Genomic DNA, 17,986 nt, shown 5'->3' on the forward strand with positions numbered 1-17,986 from the left:
GGGATCACCCTCGGTAAATGAATTGGTGAGTGATTATAATTGTTTGGAACTAAAAGTAGTTATTTAGCAGCATGGTTCCCTGGAACGGTTTGTCTGCCATAGAAGATTTCGTGCTGGTGCTAGGCCTCTCTTGGACTTCAGCATTCAGTTCATCCTTTCTGCTTCAATTTTTTATTTACTGATGGTTTGATAGGAAATGCATTCACTTCCAGTCTGCCTGCTGGTGTGCTCAAAGGGCCTCCTCCACATTGGCTTTATTTCAAAGTTACTACCTTAGTTTGTGTTTATTCATTGATTCTCAGGGTGTGGGCATCACCAGCAATGTTGGTTCATCCCTAAGGCCCTAAATTGAAGAGGCAGCTGAGAGTCACATTGGGACAAATTAAGTAAAACAAAGGTGGCAAATTTCTTTCCTGATAGGGATTTACAATAACTGATGCTAGCTTTTTATTTAATTCCAAAACTCATGCAATTACTTTCATCTAAGCCCCCAGTAGGATTCAAACTCACATCTTTGGATCACTGGTTAGAACCTCTGGATACCAGTCTACTATCTTCCCCTGTGCCTAAGTACTTCCTTGTAATTGCCAAGGTCACCATATCAGAATAAAAATTCACCCAAGTTCTATTTCCTCCACATTCTTTTCCATCAGAGAGATGCAAAATGTGTTTGTGCAGCAACATGGGAAAGTTCTAGGCTTCCTCCTGAATTTGAATGATGGAGATGGAGCTTGAAGGTGTTTAATTGCTTTAGCCTGGGCCTTATAACTTGGTAAAAATGCAGCTGTTGTCATTGTTTTCAAGGAATTAATAATCAGCTGGTATCTGAATAGAATATAAATTTTCTAAAATCATAATAGAAGTGATCACAAGAAAATAAGAGCAAGTGTTGGCCATGCAGCCCCTCAAGCCTGCCCCACCATTCAAAATGATCATGGCAGACCTATACTAGCCTCAACTGTGCCAACTCCCCATAGCCCTGGATCTTTCAAACACTTATCTATTTCCATCTTAAATATATCTAATGATCCTGGCCTTCACTACCCTTTAGCTAGGTCCCCTTGTCTGTGACTCACCCATTAGAATAGATATTGATATGTTTTCACTGTCAAGTCCTTTTAGGATCTTGTATGTTTGGGATAAGATCACTCATTCTTCTAAACTCCAAGGAACACAGACTCAAACTGTCTAGCCTCTCTTGACAGGACAACACTCTCATCTCAGGAATTAGCTTGGTATATCTCCTTTGGACTGCCTCTAATGCTACTATATCCTTTTTTGGGTAAGGGGACCAAAACTGTGCTCAGTATTTCAGGTATGGCCTCACCAACTCTCCATACAACAGTAACAAAACCTTCCTGTTCATGAACTCCAATCCCTTTGCAAAACAAAAAGCCAACATGTTTTTTGCTTTATTAACTACATATTGGACCCGCATGCTGAATTTTTGTGATTCATGCAGTGTAACATCTAGATCACTCAACTTCCAAAACTCCCAATATCTTGAGCAATGTGACAGAAAAGCTTCATGTCACATTTATTGTTGCCTTTAGTATCACTGGGGCAGGCCTGAATCACTTATTACTTTTTAAGTTACACTAAGTATTTTTCATAGCAACCATTACATCATAAACAGGACACTGACACACATATTGAAAATATATTTATGATTTTGACATTTTGGATCATAATCAAATATCAGCTAACTGTTTTCTTGAATGCACTGACAAATTGTATGGTCCAGGCCAAAATGCAATTCTCAAATTTGACAACATAAATTGATAGCTCAGTAAAAACTCTTCAACCCCCAGATCTATAAAGCACACCTCCTGCTGAATATTTCCCCCAAATTAATACTTTCAGCTAAATTATTCAGTTATTTTGGAAGAGAAAGATGGCTAACAGTTTGAGCTACTGATATATCCTAACAAGCTCTGCCCAGTGCACATGGCTTCGATTACATGATCTGGCCGCGCAGGGTCAGAACTCACTGTCTAAATAACAGTAAAGCTAATGGTGCTTGGTTATTTATGTGAAAGCGATACAACAGCTTCAGGCAACAGGCAGGTGCACAATTAAATGTGAGTATCCAGCAGTTGCTGAGTGGGTTGAACTGCTGCACTATTTATTAACTTTGCTGTCTGTCTCATCACTGAAAGTGTTGCAAATGGAAGATAGATACAAATTAAACTTGCCAGAAAGTTAGGTAAAGTAATTAGAACCTACTTAACAAAACAGAGTTGTAGAGCTGTACAGCATAGAAACAGGCCCTTCGGTCCACCATGTCCATGCTGCCCATTGTACCTACCAACACTAATTGCATCGACTTGCACTAGGTCTGCAGCCTTCTATGCCTTGGCAATTCAAGTCTCTGTCTAAATGTCATGAGAATACCTGTCTCCACCACCTCTTCAGGTAGCGTCTTCTAGACTCCAACCTGGAAAAAAATCTCCCCCCTCAGATCCCCTCTAAACCTTCTACCTCAAACCTATGCCCTTTTGTCTTTGACATCCTCACCATGGAAAAAAGATTTTTTACAATGTACCCTATCTGTCTCCTCATAACATTATATACCTCGGTCAGGCAATCCCTCAGTCTCCCCTGCTCCAGTCTCTGTTAGAACTGTAACGTTCCAATCCAGGCAACAACCTGGCAAATATCCTCTGCACCCTCTTCAGCGCAATATCATTCTTATTTGGTGGTGACCAGAAGTGGACATAATACCCCAAGTGTGGCCTAACTAATGTTTTATAAACATGATATTGCCAGCTCTTATATTCTATGCTAATAAATGTTAATTACTGCTGTGTAATTAACCTCTCTGACACTGAAAATTTTTTTTTAACGGCTGCATTCTCATTCCTCCAAGGATTAATTGTCACTGGAGAGTTTAAAGATTTTTTTAAAACTTTCCTTTCATTCTCACTCCTGTTTTGATCCTACACCTGGAATCAGCCTACCAGGTTTCAGCTGGCATGCTCCAAGTCAGGGATGCACTGAATCTGACCTCCTGATTAATTTAGAAAGGCCCAAGTTGGAGTGTACAAGGTGCAGCACAGGAGTTTTGTGATCAAGGTCCCAGAGCCCTGGGAACTTGGAGAGTCCAGGTTAAATCTGGAAGGTTACCACCTCTACTTACACCAATCTTCCTTTCCCTAGATCCAATTTGATATTGAATTCACCCACTCCAATTTACACTTCTCTTAGCCTTAAATGCAACCTCACTTCCCCCTCAGTTCTCATCTGGTGTTTAGGTTTTGAACCTAATTGTTAAGAGTTTACAGAAAAAAAAATTATAGCAACAATCGGATATTTCAATTTCTACAGACTCTGTCCTGTCACACAGGTTCCTGGGAAACGGAGTCAGACTCCAGCAAAAATGAAGCAGTAGGTTCAGTGTGATTGACCCATCCCTTAGTTACATCTTGAAAACAGATAATGTTGCAAATTTGTTTCCTATGTTGCTTTGATTACTTTGAACACACTGCAAAAAGATTTTCTGATCTTTAGTTTGATTAAATATATGGACACAGATGTTCACTGGATACACTGTCCCTATTTAGACCTCCCATCCTCCCAACTGTGCCTTACCATTGGACCTCCTGCATTCTGTTTCCCTTTGGCCGACATTGCACCTGTGACTAACTGTTCTCCCACACCACAATCACATACATTAACCTTTTAAGTCACCGTGTCTCTACTACTGAAAACTTTTAATCTGAAGTACTGCATGTTATCACTTGTCTCTCCTCCATGAAGCTCCTCCATAAATACAACACATTCTGATCTATCTTTATTTCCCCCTATACCAAGTATTTGCATCTCTTTAATCACTGTCCCCATTCTCCCCCGTGAAGTAAAACACGCTGCTGTCTGACATACGGTACAAATGCCAGCCGATACATCTTCATTGCAATGTAGTTTGAGACTAATCCTTTCCTCTGTGGACCTCATTGGAGAAAAAAATGCATTCTGCCCAGCTAAAGCTCACCAGCACCAGCAGCTGGCAATTTAGGAGCAATCACGAGAGCTTAAAACACTATCTATCTTGGAAAGGCTAAGAATGTGAAGAAAATACACCAGTACCATGCTTAGAACTCAGGATACTTTCCCAGAAACAGGACAGTGCTAATAGAACCAGCACCAATGGAAAGAGGTGCTGCTGAGCTGGGAACTATGGAAAGAGGTGCTGCTGAGCTGGGAACTTGGTTGAGGGCTCAGCTCTCTGCTGACACTCCTGCAGCAATGAAATGGTTAAGGGGATCAGTGTGGAGTCAGTCACCGAGGTAACATGTACTGGCTGCCTCTGGGCCCTGGTGTTGAGACTCTCAAGGATGGGTGGTGCAGCCATTCAGTGCTGTGGATCTTGGGGCTGCAATTGTTGACTGGGGCCCACAAACCACCTGGGTCCTTCCTCAGCAGCTTCCATCACATCCAACAGGAAATGATATCTTCAGGAAGCAGAAGGCAGGAGAACACACACCAGTCCTCATTGAAAGGATGAGCAGCTTCAAGTTCCTGGGCATCAACATCTCAGAGGGTCTATCATGAGCCCAACACAGTGATGCAATCACGAAGAAGGCACGCCAGTGGCTCTACTTCATTAGGAGTTTGAGGAGATTTGGTATGTCACCAAAGACACAAATTTCTACAGATATACAATGGATAACATCTTGATTGGTATGGAGCCTCCAATGCACAGGATCGCAAGAGGCTACAGAGGGTTGTAGACTCAGCCAGCTCCGTCATGAGCACACCCTCCTCACCACCGAGGATATCTTCAAGAGGCCGTACCTCAAGAAGGCAGCATCCATCACTAAGGACCCACACCATTTGGGACATGCTCTCTTCTTGTTACTACCATCAGGGAGGAGGTACAGAAGGCTGAAGACCCACATTCAATGATTCAAGAATAGCTTCTTCCCCTCTATCATCAGAATTCTGAACGGTCCATGAACCCATGAGCACTACCTCCTTATTCCTTTTTTTCTCTGCACTATATTTATTTATTTTTGTAATTCATAGATTCTTATATGTCTTTGCATTGTAACTGCTGCCGCAAAACAACAAATTTCATGTCATATGTCAATGATAATAAATCTGATTCTATCCCCTTGTTGTTTGGCTGTCCAACTCTTACTGATCTGGACAGTTCTCTTTGGTGTCAAGCTCAATGGTGGTCACTGGCCATTGAGCTTGTTATGACTTAAAAGCCTCTGAGCGGAGGGTGAGACAACAACTTCCATCACATCCAACAGAAAATGATGAGATGGACCTTAGGACGGGGGGGGGGGGGGGGTGGTCTGGCAACACAAGGAGCAGGAGCTGCTAGGTCCCAGCAATGGTCCACACTCAACCTCCCAGACCCCCACGTCTAAGCACATTAGCCAATAGCAGCCCGTACAGGCAGCCGCTGTGCATTACCTTGGTCGTTGACCCCACACAGAGCCCAAGCAGCAATGAGGCTCCTGTCTCATCGTGGCAGCACCAGCAGAAGTTCATGCCAGTTTCCTGGCACAGAGGGCACACCCCAATGGAATGTCTTTTTGAAGTACAGTGAGCGATTACACATCTGCAAGTGGTCAGTCTCTGGGACCAAGAGCTCCAAAACAAATCAGTGTTCTGCAGGGAGGCACTAAGCCAGGTACTAGGGCAACATTGGCTTTAATTCTGAGGGTTCTCCTTTGCACCTGTCAATCACCCAACCCTGGGAGTCAGATCCTAGACACCAGTAACTACAAGGTATGAGAGAAGCAGCAACTTACTGAAGGGGTTTGCTCCTTGTCGCCTTCCATTTGAGAGTCCTCCTGCACTGCTACCTGTGAAGGAAAAAGATGATAAATTCAAATGTTAACTGGTTAATGACAGAAGAGAGACAAGCATTGACAATGATGACTGGAAAGGACTGCAGCATCAATGTAGACCTTGGGCCAGAAGAGAGATCATCCGAGGTTCCTGACCGTTCCTAAGTTTGAACCTATGTTTGATGTTCATTATCAGGCCCTTAGATGAACAATGGCTGAATGCTGGAGGAAACAACAACAATGGAAGCTATATCCCAGAAAAGTACAGACAGTTCCTGGCATTTGCACAGGTACTGTAGCAGAGTAACTTTTAATGGACTGGTATTCAGAGATCTAACCTATTGATCTGGCAACCACAGTTCAAATCCCATCAGAGCAACCAGGGAAATTGAATAAATGGATAACATTGGGGTAAAAATGGTAGTTACCTTTTGAAAGGACTGCCTTGGCAGCAGCATCTTGTTACGCCCAAATATCAAGAAAAGTGGCGCACAAATTTTAAGGGTGAAATTTATCTTCTCAGAAAAGAGTGAATTAAAGCAAATCACTTGTTCTACACATTATGAAAGAAATGAATGAAACTCCATTCCTGCAAGAGGTTTTCTTTAAACAATATGGACAGAACATATTTTACTTGTCTGTTTGCCGTCAAGGCATTGTGCCATGTTTTACCAATCACTGCACAAATTGTACTCATTACTGATGATCAAAGTCTGAACACTTACAATAAAATTGTTGAGGAGAATTCCCATCTCTGCTTTACTGTTTTGTTGCCTGAAAGTGCCAAATTCAACTAACTGTATGAAATTTAATTAGCATCTTATCCTTTTACCACAAGGCCTAGACTAAAGCAATGTAAAAAAAAATAAAGCCAAGCAGTTAGTGACGCCAGAAACCTGGAGTTTGCCACAATGTTTTGCTCGTCCATAATCTGAAACACATTTCACATTTGTCCTGTCTACCACATTGTAAGATGCTTTTAGGTGACTACATGCAAAAGAATGGCATTTTACATTCTGGTTCATTTATAGCATTTGACCGCCGAGTTGTTTCCTAAATCGGTTTTCACATGTAATGCGTAAACAAGCATTTTGAACAACTTTTATTGGTGGCAGCAATGTTCCCCGACTAATTCCCTGGAGAATTAAGAATCCCGCCATGGCAGGTAAGGAACTTAAGTTCAATAAAATAAGTAGTAAATCTGGAATTTAAAATCTAGTTTCAATAATGTTGGAACTAGATCATCACAAAGACCTGCCTGGTTCACCAATGCCTTTCACAAGAGGAAATCTGCCCTTCTTTACCTGACTTTGCCAATGTGATTCCAGGCACACTACAGCATGGCTGATTGCTTTCTGAAATAGGACAGTAGCCCAGTCCTTAGTATAGGGCAGTATATGCCTTGCCATATCCCATGAAAGAACTTAACAATGTAATAATTTAAACTGTCTAAGCAGCAATATTTTGGTAAGGAGAATCAAAGACTATTGACTAGCCTTGACATAGTTCTTTTATACCACTGTCCAATCCCAGTATGTTGAAAGGTCATTCACCAGAAACCTTAACTGTTTCTTGCTCTACATTTTCTATGCAACCTGCTGAGTATTTTGCTTTTTGTACTGCCACAATTGCAACTGCAGTTTTGCATCGACTTTACACACACAAATTCCATGTACGTGCTGAGATACCTCAAAAAGGCAACATCTATCATCAAGGTTCCACGTCATCCAGGCCATGCCATCTCCTCACAGCTGCCATTGGCAGGAGGTACAGAAGCCTGATGTCTCTCACAACCAGCTTCAAGAACAGCTACTTCCCTTCAACCGTTCTGTTCTTGAACCAACCTGAACAACTCTAATCACTACCTCAGTACAGCAACACTATGACCACTTTACACTACAATGGACTTTTTTTTGTTCTAATTGTATTCTTTCTTGTATAATTTATGTTTTCCTTGTGAATGTTTTCTTTCTGATGCTATGTGCCTGTGATGCTGCTGCAAGGAAGATTTTCATTGCACCTGTGCATATGACAATAAACTCGACTTTAAGTATTTTGCTGAATGCAAGTCAACCAACATTTTAAACCCACACACCTCAGAGCATCTGTTCAGCACTGACATTAGCAAGGGAATGTTTCCTCTTAGTCTGGGAATAAAAGGTGCACTAATTAAAGGTGCACTAATCGTTAATAAAAATTAATGTTACAAAAATTTCAAAGTTACAGACTGTTTTTGAATTTTTAACTGACTAACTGACTTCAGATATTATATACTTACGTCTTCAATGGAGTTTAGTACATTTTCATCTTAGTGAATTGTTCTTAGTGATTTTCATCTTGGATAAATCTTAGTTTGGAAGATTTTCAGCACGTTAAAGGAAGCTCAACTGCTGATTGAAAACTGGAGTAGGAGCCACATTGTGTAAATAAGAGCAAGTCAGCCCTGTTGCATTTATATTTCAGACAGCTCAACTATTATTATAGTACATCAATCCTATTTTTCAACATGGTAACAAGACAAGTTAACATTAGGAGCAAGATGAAGCTGCCAAGTCCCTTGAACCTGCTCTGCCAATTAATAAGATCATGGCTGATCTGATTTGGGACCTCAATTCTGCATCCACCTACCCGCAGTAACCTTTCATCCCCCTTGCTCGTCAAGAATCCATCTACCAGTCTTAAAACATTTAAAGATACTGTTTCTGTGCCCTTTGAAGAAGAGAGTTCATCAACCCTCTCAGACAAAAGAAAAATCTGTTTTAGAAAGGGTGACCTCTTATTTTTAAATAGTGACCCCTAATTTTAGATTCTCCCACAAGGAAACATCAATTCCATATCCACCTTGCCAAGACCCTTCAGGATCTCGTGTTTCAGTCAAGTCCCCTTTCACTCTTCTGAACTCCAGAGGATACAAGTCAAGCCTGTCCAACCTTTCCTGGTAAGGCAGCTGTCTCTTTCAGGTATCAATCTAGTAAAACTTTTCTGAACTGCTTCCAATGCCTTAACATCCTCCCTTGAACAAGGAGACCAATAGTGTACACACACCTCCAGATAAAGTCTTACCAGCTCCTATATAATTTAAGCATAACCTCCCTACTTTTGTATTCAATTCTCCAGCAATAACAATGACATCTGTTGGATTTCCTAACTACTAGATGTACTTGTGTACCAGCCTTTTGCAAATCATGTATTAGGACACCCGTCACTTTGCATTGCCCACCACTGAGATCATGTAGTATTTTACTCCTCCTGCTAAAAAGAACTATTTCACATTATACTTCATTTGCCAGAACTTTGCCCACTCACTTTATTCATCCATATCACTTTTAGCCTTGTACCTTCTTCACAGCGTACTTTTCTCCCCATCTTTGTGTCATCAGCAAATTTAGCAACCATACTGTCAATGCCTTCATTCAAGTCATTTATATAAATTGTAAAATGTTGAGACCCAGCATTGATCCCTGTGACACACCAGTTGTTGTGTCCTACCAACCAGAAAAAGACCCATTTATGCCTACTTTCTTTCTTGCTAGCCAGTCAATTTTTGATGTTCGTTCCTACAAGGTGTTCTTTCACATTCCATCCTAACCTTACCAAATAATTTCTGAAAATCTAAATATAGATTGATATACAAGATACCCCTCTTTCCACAGCACATTTTCTGTCTAAAGACTCCAATAAATTGGTCCATCATTATTTCCAGTTTTCTGCTTGCCCTCCTTTTTTGAACGAGGGAGTTTAATTTGCTATTTTCTAACCTAAGGGATCCTTCCCAGGATCTGAGGAATTTGAGAAAATTAGAAGCTATTCACTTATTAGAAGCTATTAGAACTACTCACTGGCCACTTCCCTTCAGACCCAGGACTGAAGTCCATTTGGGCCAGGAGACTCGTGAGCCCTCAGCTCCAACAGTTTGCTCAGAACCACTGCCCTTGTTATTGTAATTTTCCTTGAGCTCCCCCCTCTCTTCCCATTTCCCTTTTCTGATTTTACCTGTACCCTCTATAGTAAACACAAAACCTCGGTTTCATTCATCTGTTATCTCCTTGTTTTCAATGATTAATTCCCCAAACTTGCTTTCTGTAGGACGAACACTTACTCTGTTAACTCTTTTTAAACAACTTTTACTATTTGTTTTAATATTTCTAGCTTAGTTTAGTTAAGAACCATAGAGTCATACACCATGGGAAGAAGGCCCTTCAGGTCACCAATAATCAAACACCCACTTCCTCTGATCCAAAACTATTCTCCCCATCTTTCCATCTTGCAACCGCTCCCCGCCCCCAAAAAAAACACATTTTGCCACTCACCTACACACCAGGCGCAGTTTACAGTGGCCAATTAACCTGAAAGGGGGAGTGTTGTAGAACAGAAGGACCTAGGAATACAAGTACATAGTTCTCTGAAAGAGGCACCAGGTAGACAGAGTGGTGAAGAAGGCGTTTGGCACACTGGCCTTCATCAGTCAGGGCACTGAGTGTAGAAACTGGGGCGTTATGTTGTACAAGATGTTGGTGAAACTGCACTTGAATTATTGTGTACTGTTTTAGTCATTCTGCTATAGGAAAGACGTCATTAAGCTGGAGAGAGAGTGCAGCACGAGAGGTAAGGACCGCAAAGGTATGGTCAAGGGAGGCGGAGGATCGTTTACAGGACTGCTTTGAATCGGTGGACTGGAACATATTCAGGGATTCATCTTCGGATCTGAATGGATATGCCATGGCCGTCACTGACTTCATCAAGACCTGTGTGGATGAGTGTGTGCTGTTGAGAATATACCAAGTTTTCCCAAACCAGAAGCCCTGGATGAACCAGGAAATTCACAGTCTGCCGAGGGATAGATCTGTGATGTTCAAGACCAGCGATCCAGAATCCTACAAGAAGTCCAGGTACGACTTACAGAAGGCCGTCGTGAGAGCGAAAAGGCAATTCCACGTGAAGTTAGAGACACAATCGGATGCACGACAGCTGTGGTAGGGTTTGCATGCCATTACTTCGTACAAGACAAAACCTAACAGCATTAATGACAGTGATGCTTCACTCTCTGAGAGCTCAACACCTTTTATGAATGTTTGAAAGAGAGAATAACACTACACCTGTGCAAATCCCCACAGCATTTGAAGACCCTGTGATCTCTGTCTCAGAGGCCGACATCAGAACATCCTTCAAGGGGGTAAACCCACGAAAGGCATCAGGCCCCGATGGTGTACCTGGCAGGGTACTGAAAATCTGTGCCGACCAACTGCTGGAGTGTTCAAGGACATCTTCAACCTCTCACTGCTGCAGTTGGAGGTTCCCACCTGCTTCTAAAGGGCATCAATCCAAGAAGAGCAGGGTGAGCTGCCTCAACAACTATCGCCCAGTAGCACTCACATCTGTGATCAAGTGCTTTGAGAGGTTGGTCAGAGCTGGAACTAACTCCTGGCTGAGCAAGGATCTGGACCCGCTGCAAATTGCCTACCACCACAACAGGTCTACAGCAGACACAATCTCACTGACTCTCCACTTTGCTTTGGAGCACCTAGACAACAGCAAAACCATACCATAGAACAATACAGCACAATACAGGCCCTTCGGCCCACCATGTTGTGCCGACCTTCAGACCACACCTAAGACTACCTAACCCCTTCCTCCCATATATCCCTCTATTTTAAATTCCTCCATATGCTTATTTAACAATCTCTTGAACTTGACCAATGTATCAGCCTCCACCACCACCCCAGGCAGCGCATTCCATGCACCAACCACCCTCTGGGTGAAAAACCTCCCTCTGACATCCCCCTTGAACTTCTCACCCATTACCTTAAAGCCATGCCCTCTTGTATTGAGCATTGGTGCCCTGAGAAAGAGGCGCTGGCTGTCCACTCTATCTATTCCTCTTAACATTTTGTATACTTCTATCATCTCTCCCCTCATCCTCCTCCTCTCCAATGAGTAAAGCTCTAGCTCCTTTAGTCTCTTCTCATAATACATACTCTCTAATCCAGGCAGCATCCTGGTAAATCTCCTCTGCACCCTTTCCAACACCTCCACATCCTTCCTGTAATGAGGCAACCAGAACTGGACACAGTACTCTAAGTGTGGTCTAACCAGAGTTTTGTAAAGCTGCAACATTCCCCCGACTTATGAAAGCTAACATCCCATAAGCTTTCTTAACTACCCTATCCACCTGTGAGGCAACTTTCAGTGATCTGTGGATATGGACCCCCAGATCCCTCTGCTCCTCCACACTGCCCAGAATCCTGCCATTAACCTTGTTCTCTGCCTTGGAGTTTGTCCTTCCAAAGTGTACCACCTCACACTGCTCTGGATTGAACTCCATCTGCCACTTCTCAGCCCAGCTCTGCATCCTATCAATATCCCTCTGTAAGCTTCGACAGCCCTCCACACTATCCACTACACCACCGATCTTTGTGTCATCTGCAAACTTGCTAACCCACCCTTCCACCCTCTCATCTAAGTCATTAATAAATATCACAAAAAGTAGAGGTCCCAGAACCGATCCCTGTGGGCACCACTAGTCACAGCTCTGCAATCCGAATGCACTCCCTCCACCACAACCCTCTGCTTTCTACAGGCAAGCCAATTCTGAATCCACACGGCCAAGCCTACCTGGATCCCTTGGCCTCTGACCTTCTGAAGAAGCCTACCATGTGGAACCTTGTCAAACGCCTTACTAAAATCCATGTAGACCACATCTACTACACTACCCTCATCAATCTTCCTGGTCACCTCCTCAAAGAACCCTATCAGGCTTGAGAGGCAAGATCTTCCCTTCACAAAGCCATGCTGGCTGTCCCTAATCAGTCCATGATTCTCTAAATGCTCACAGATCCTATCTCTTAGAATCCTTTCTAACAGCTTACCCACCACAGACGTAAGGCTCACTGGTCTGTAATTCCCTGGACTATCCCTACTACCTTTTTTGAATAAGGGGACAACATTCGCCACCCTCCAATCCTCCGGTACAATTCCTGTCGCCAACGAGGATTCAAAGATCCTAGCCAACGGTTCAGCAATCTCCTCCCTCACCTCACAAAGCAGCCTGGGGAATATTCCGTCAGACCCCGAGGACTTATCTGTTCTAATATTCTCTAAGAGCTCCAACACATCCTCTCTCTTGATATCTACATGCTCCAGAACATTAACCTTACCAACACTGTCCTCAGCGTCATCAAGGCCCCTCTCCTTGGTGAATACTGAAGAGAAGTATTCATTGAGAACCTTACCCACTTCCACAGCTTCCAGGCACATCTTACCACCTTTGTCTTTAATCGGACCTACCTTTGCTCTAGCCATCCTCCTGCTCTTCACGTACGAGAAAAAAGCCTTGGGATTCTCCTTAACCCTACTTGCTAAAGCCTTTTCATGCCCCCTTCTTAAGTTCCTTCCTTGCTACTCTGAATCCTTGCTGCTTACACCTTATGTATGCTGCCATCTTCTTCCTAACTAGTTGTTCCACCTCTCTTGTCACCCATGGTTCTTTCACCCTGCCATACCTTCTCTGCCTCACTGGGACAAATTTATCTCCAACATCCTGCAAGAGATCCCTGAACATCAACCACATCTCCATAGTACATTTCCCTTCAAAAATATCATCCCAATTTACACTCTCAAGTTCTCACTTTATAGCCCCATAATTTGCCTTTCCCCAATTAAATATTTTCCCATCCTCTTTGCTCCTATCCCTGTCCAAGACAATGCCAAAGGTTATGGAGCAGTGGTCACTGTCCCCCAAATGCTCACCCACCGAGAGATCTGTCACCTGACCCGGTTCATTACCTAAAACTAGATCTAATATGGCATTCCCTCTAGTCAGCCTGTCAACATACTGTGACAGGAATCCGTCCTGGACACACTTAAACTCTGCCCCGTCAAAACCTTTGGCACTAAGCAGGTGCCAATCAATATTTGGGAAGTTGAAGTCTCCCACGATAATAACCCTGTTATTTTTGCATCTTTCCAAAATCTGCCTCCCAATCTGCTCCTCGGTATCCCTGCTGCTACCGGGGGGTCTATAGAATACTCCCAGTAGAGTAACTGCTCCTTTCTTGTTCCTAACTTCCACCCATATTGACTCTAGAGAGGATCCTTCTACATTATCCACCCTTTCTGCAGCTGTAATATTGTCCCTGACCAGTATCGCCCCCCCCCCTTCTCCCCACCTCCCTATCCCTTTTAAAACAATGAAAACCAGGAACATTCAATATCCATTCCTGCCCTGGTGTCAGCCATGTCTCTGTAATAGCCACAATATTGTAGTCCCATGTACTTATCCAAGCTCTCAGTTCATCACCCATATTCCTGATGCTTCTTGCATTTAGGTAAATGCACTTTAGCCCATCCACCTTTCTACTTTTATAGCCTGTACTCTGCTTCTCCTTCCTCAAAGCCTCTCCACCTGTTAGATCTGACTTTTCCCCATCTTCCACTGACCTATCCCTCTGGTTGCCATCCCTCTCGCAAACTAGTTTAAATCCTCCCGAACCACCCTAGCGAACCTGGCAGCAAGGATATTGGCCCCCCTCTGGTTCGGGTGTAACCTATCCTCTCTGTACAGGTCCCACCTTCCCCAGAAGAGATCCCAATGATCCAAAAATCTAAAACCTTCCCTCCTGCACCAGCTTCTCAGCCACGCATTTATTTGCCATCTCCTCTTATTCCTACCTTCACTATCGCGTGGCACTGGCAGCAATCCCGAGATTACTACCCTTGAGGTCCTGTTCTTCAGCCTTCTGCCTAGCTCCCTAAACTCACTTTTCAGGACCTCATCCCTCTTCCTACCTATGTCATTGGTACCAACATGAACCACGACTTCTGGATGCTCTCCTTCCCGCTCAAGAACCCTGTGGACCCGATCAGAGACATCCCAGACCCTGGCACATGGGAGGCAACATACCATCCGGGATTCATGCTCACTGCCACAGAACCTCCTATCTGTTTCCCTGACTATCAAGTCCCCTATCACGACTGCCTTCCTCTTCTCCTCCCTTCCCTTCTGAGCTGCAGGACTGGTCCCAGTGCCAGAGACCTGGCTACTGCTGCTAGGTCCCTGCAGGTCATCCCCCTCAACAGCTTCCAAAGCAGAAAACCTGTTATTGAGGGGAACAGCCTCCGGGGTCCTCTGCTCTATCTGCCTGTTTGTTTTCTTTTTCCTTTTCTCTCCCCTGACAGTCACCCTTCTATCTACTTCCTGGACCCCAGAAGTACCTGCTCTAAGGGGGGGGGGGGGGGGGGGTGACTGTCTCCTGATGTACAGTATCTACATAACTCTCTCCCTCCCTGATGCTCCGCAGTGTTTAAAGCTGCAACTCCAGCTCATCAAGTTTGAGCCGAAGTCCCTCCAGCCTCAAGCACTTATTGCAGGCGTGGTCATCATGGACCACAGCAAGGTCCACGAGCTCCCACATCAAGCAGCTGCAGCACACCACCATGTCCTCCATCTGAACTAATTCTTTCCCCCACCTAGTTTTTTCCTACTTAATAATTTATAACAGATAACCTTACCTTTACTTACCAGCTACTCACCTGCGTTGCTCCTTTAAGCTGAAGCCCATTGAGCCAAAGCCCAAAACACTCTGCTCCCTCTCACTCAGCTGCCCACTCCGACGCTGCCCGCTGGATATGGCAGTCTTATTTTTAAACTGTGCGCGTGCTAACGACTGACGTCACGCGCCTGCGCACTTACTCCCCGCTATCCCCAAACTGATTAGAAGAAAAAAAAACTTCTCTTCGGAACTCCTCGGCTGCTTCCATTCGCTGGCCTCCCGCTCCTGATCGCAGCTTCAAATTCCTGGGTGTCAACATCTCAGAGGATTTATCCTGAGCCCAACACACTGATGCAATCACGAAGAAGGCACACCAGCAGCTCTACTTCATTAGGAGTTTGAGGAGATTTGGTATGTCACCAAAGACTCTTGTAAATTTCTACAGATATACGGTGGAGAGCATTCTGACTGGTTGCATCACCGCCTGGTATGGAGGCTCCAATGCGCAGGGTTGAAAGAGGCTGCAGAGGGTTATAGACCCAGCCAGCTCCATCACAGGCAAAACCCTCCCCGCCATTGAGAACATCTTCAAGAGGCAGTGCCTCAAGGAGATGGCATCCATCATTAAGAACCCTCACCATCCAGGACATGCCCTCTTCTCATTACTACTATCGGGGAGGAGGTACAGGAGCCTGAAGACCCATACTCAATGTTTCAGAAACAGCTTCTTCCCCTCCGCCATCATATTTCTGAACAGTCCATGAACCCTACCTCGTTATTCCTCTTTTGCACTATTTATTTTTGTAACTTATAGTAATTTTTAGCTCTTTATGTCTTGCACAGTACTGCTGCCGCAAAACAACAAATTTTACGACATATGTCAGTGATAATAAACCTGAATCTGAAGAAAATTTACAAGAATATTGCCAGGGCTCAAGGGACTGAGTTATAGGGAGAGATTGGACAGGCTCGGATTTTATTCCTTGGAAGATTCCTTGGAGACTGAGGAGTGACCTTATTGGGGTGTATAAAATCATGAGAGGCATAGATAGGGTGACTGCACACAGCCTTTTTCCCAGGGAAAGGAAACAAAATCTAAAGGACATACGTTTAAGGTTAGAGAGGAAAGATTTAAAAGGGACCTGAGGGGCAACTTCTTCGTGCAGAGGGTGGTGCGTATATGGAATGGACTGCCAAGGAAAGTAGTTGAGGCAGGTACAATAACAACATTTAAAAGACATTTGGATAAGTACATGGATAGGAAAGCTTTAGAGGGATATGGGCCAGAAGTGGGCAAATGGGACTAGCTCAGGTGGGCATCTTGGTCAGCATGGACGAGTTGGGCCAAAGGACCAGTTTCCATGCCGTGCGACTTTATGACTCTATAACCCTACAAACCCACACGTCTCTGGAACACGAGGGGAAACCCCCTTGGTCACAGGGAGGACGTTCAAACTCCACACCCACAGCAAAAAAGGTCAGGATCAAACCAGAGTTACTGACAGCTACACCTCAAGCTGCACCACTGTGTGGCCCATCCCAATTGGCAGATCCCCTAAACTGCCTTCAGTTGGCTCTGCTGTCATGCCCTCATAATTGCCCTTATCTATGTTTAAAACATTAGTCTTCATCTTGGACTCTGGGTTTTCCTTCTTTAATTGTCTTACAGTTATTACTCTATCACTTGTATTCTGTCCAATCTTCCGATCTGCCACCTAGCTTTGTGCCTTTTGTTTAAGTTTAACACTACCTTGTTTTACTTGAGCGCTAATGCTGGATTTTCCCCTTGATTCTTTTCCCCCTCACCCTTTAAACTGTATCTACTTTTTTTTCCCTGAAAGATGACTTTAAATGCCTGCCGCTGATTCTCGATTGATAGATCCCTTACGTTGCTAGTTCACTTTATCTATCTCTACAATGTCTTATAATTGCCCTTATTTAAGTTTAAAATACTAATCTTGAATCCATTCTTCTCTTCCTCAAACCGAACATAAAAGTCAATCATATTATAATCACTGCTATCCTGGGACACCGTTACTACAAGGTCCTACCTCATTGCACAGTACCAGGTCTAGTATAGCCTGTACTTTGGTGCATCTGGTTGGATGATGTGATACTTTAGTTTATTTTACTTCTGAATCTCATTCTTCTCTCTCACACACCACACACAACCACAGGTAACGGCAGCCTTGCAGATGTTGAGTAAAGCAGGCTAGTTGACTTAAAGGTCTTATCCCAGAACCCAACAATCTGCACTCTTTTGTCCAACAGACAAGCATAACTATCCCCATATCCCCCATTAGCTGTCAGAAGCCCTTACATTGAAACAGGGAAGCTAGTTGTTGCACCTACACCATCACTCAGGCTGATTCAGTACAGAGAGTGAAGCTGGGGCCTCCTGCCTATAATTTGAGGGCGCATTTAAAATTTACACTGTTTCGTTCCAAACTAAAGAAGCTGTGCCAACTGTAACAATAACAATCTGATAGGAGTTAAGAGATTACAAATCATCCAGAGGAGGAGCAGAAAGCAGTGGCAATGGATAATATTCTCATATGCAAGTCAATTAAGCCAATACTGTTGATTAGTAACTACAAGACTGAATTTGGGACTCTGCAATTACCCATAGTTTGGAATCTCCATGTACTCATTTGAACTCAAGTGTTCACGTGGAGAAATCTATAGTTAAAGCAA

General features: G+C 43.7%; 1 protein-coding gene across 5 annotated transcripts in view; it reads right to left on the reverse strand.

Moving 5' to 3' along the window:
* smoc1 (SPARC related modular calcium binding 1) overlaps positions 1-17,986 on the reverse strand; it is a 230,342-nt gene that overhangs the window by 5,596 nt on the left and 206,760 nt on the right. For all 5 annotated transcript variants that reach the window (XM_052016872.1, XM_052016879.1, XM_052016864.1 and 2 more), the window contains one exon: positions 5,766-5,819. In XM_052016872.1, the coding sequence (XP_051872832.1) occupies positions 5,766-5,819 (54 nt within the window). The remainder of the gene's footprint in view (positions 1-5,765; positions 5,820-17,986) is intronic.

The sequence above is a fragment of the Pristis pectinata genome, chromosome 1, assembly GCF_009764475.1.
Source record: "Pristis pectinata isolate sPriPec2 chromosome 1, sPriPec2.1.pri, whole genome shotgun sequence".
Classification (NCBI taxonomy): domain Eukaryota; kingdom Metazoa; phylum Chordata; class Chondrichthyes; order Rhinopristiformes; family Pristidae; genus Pristis; species Pristis pectinata.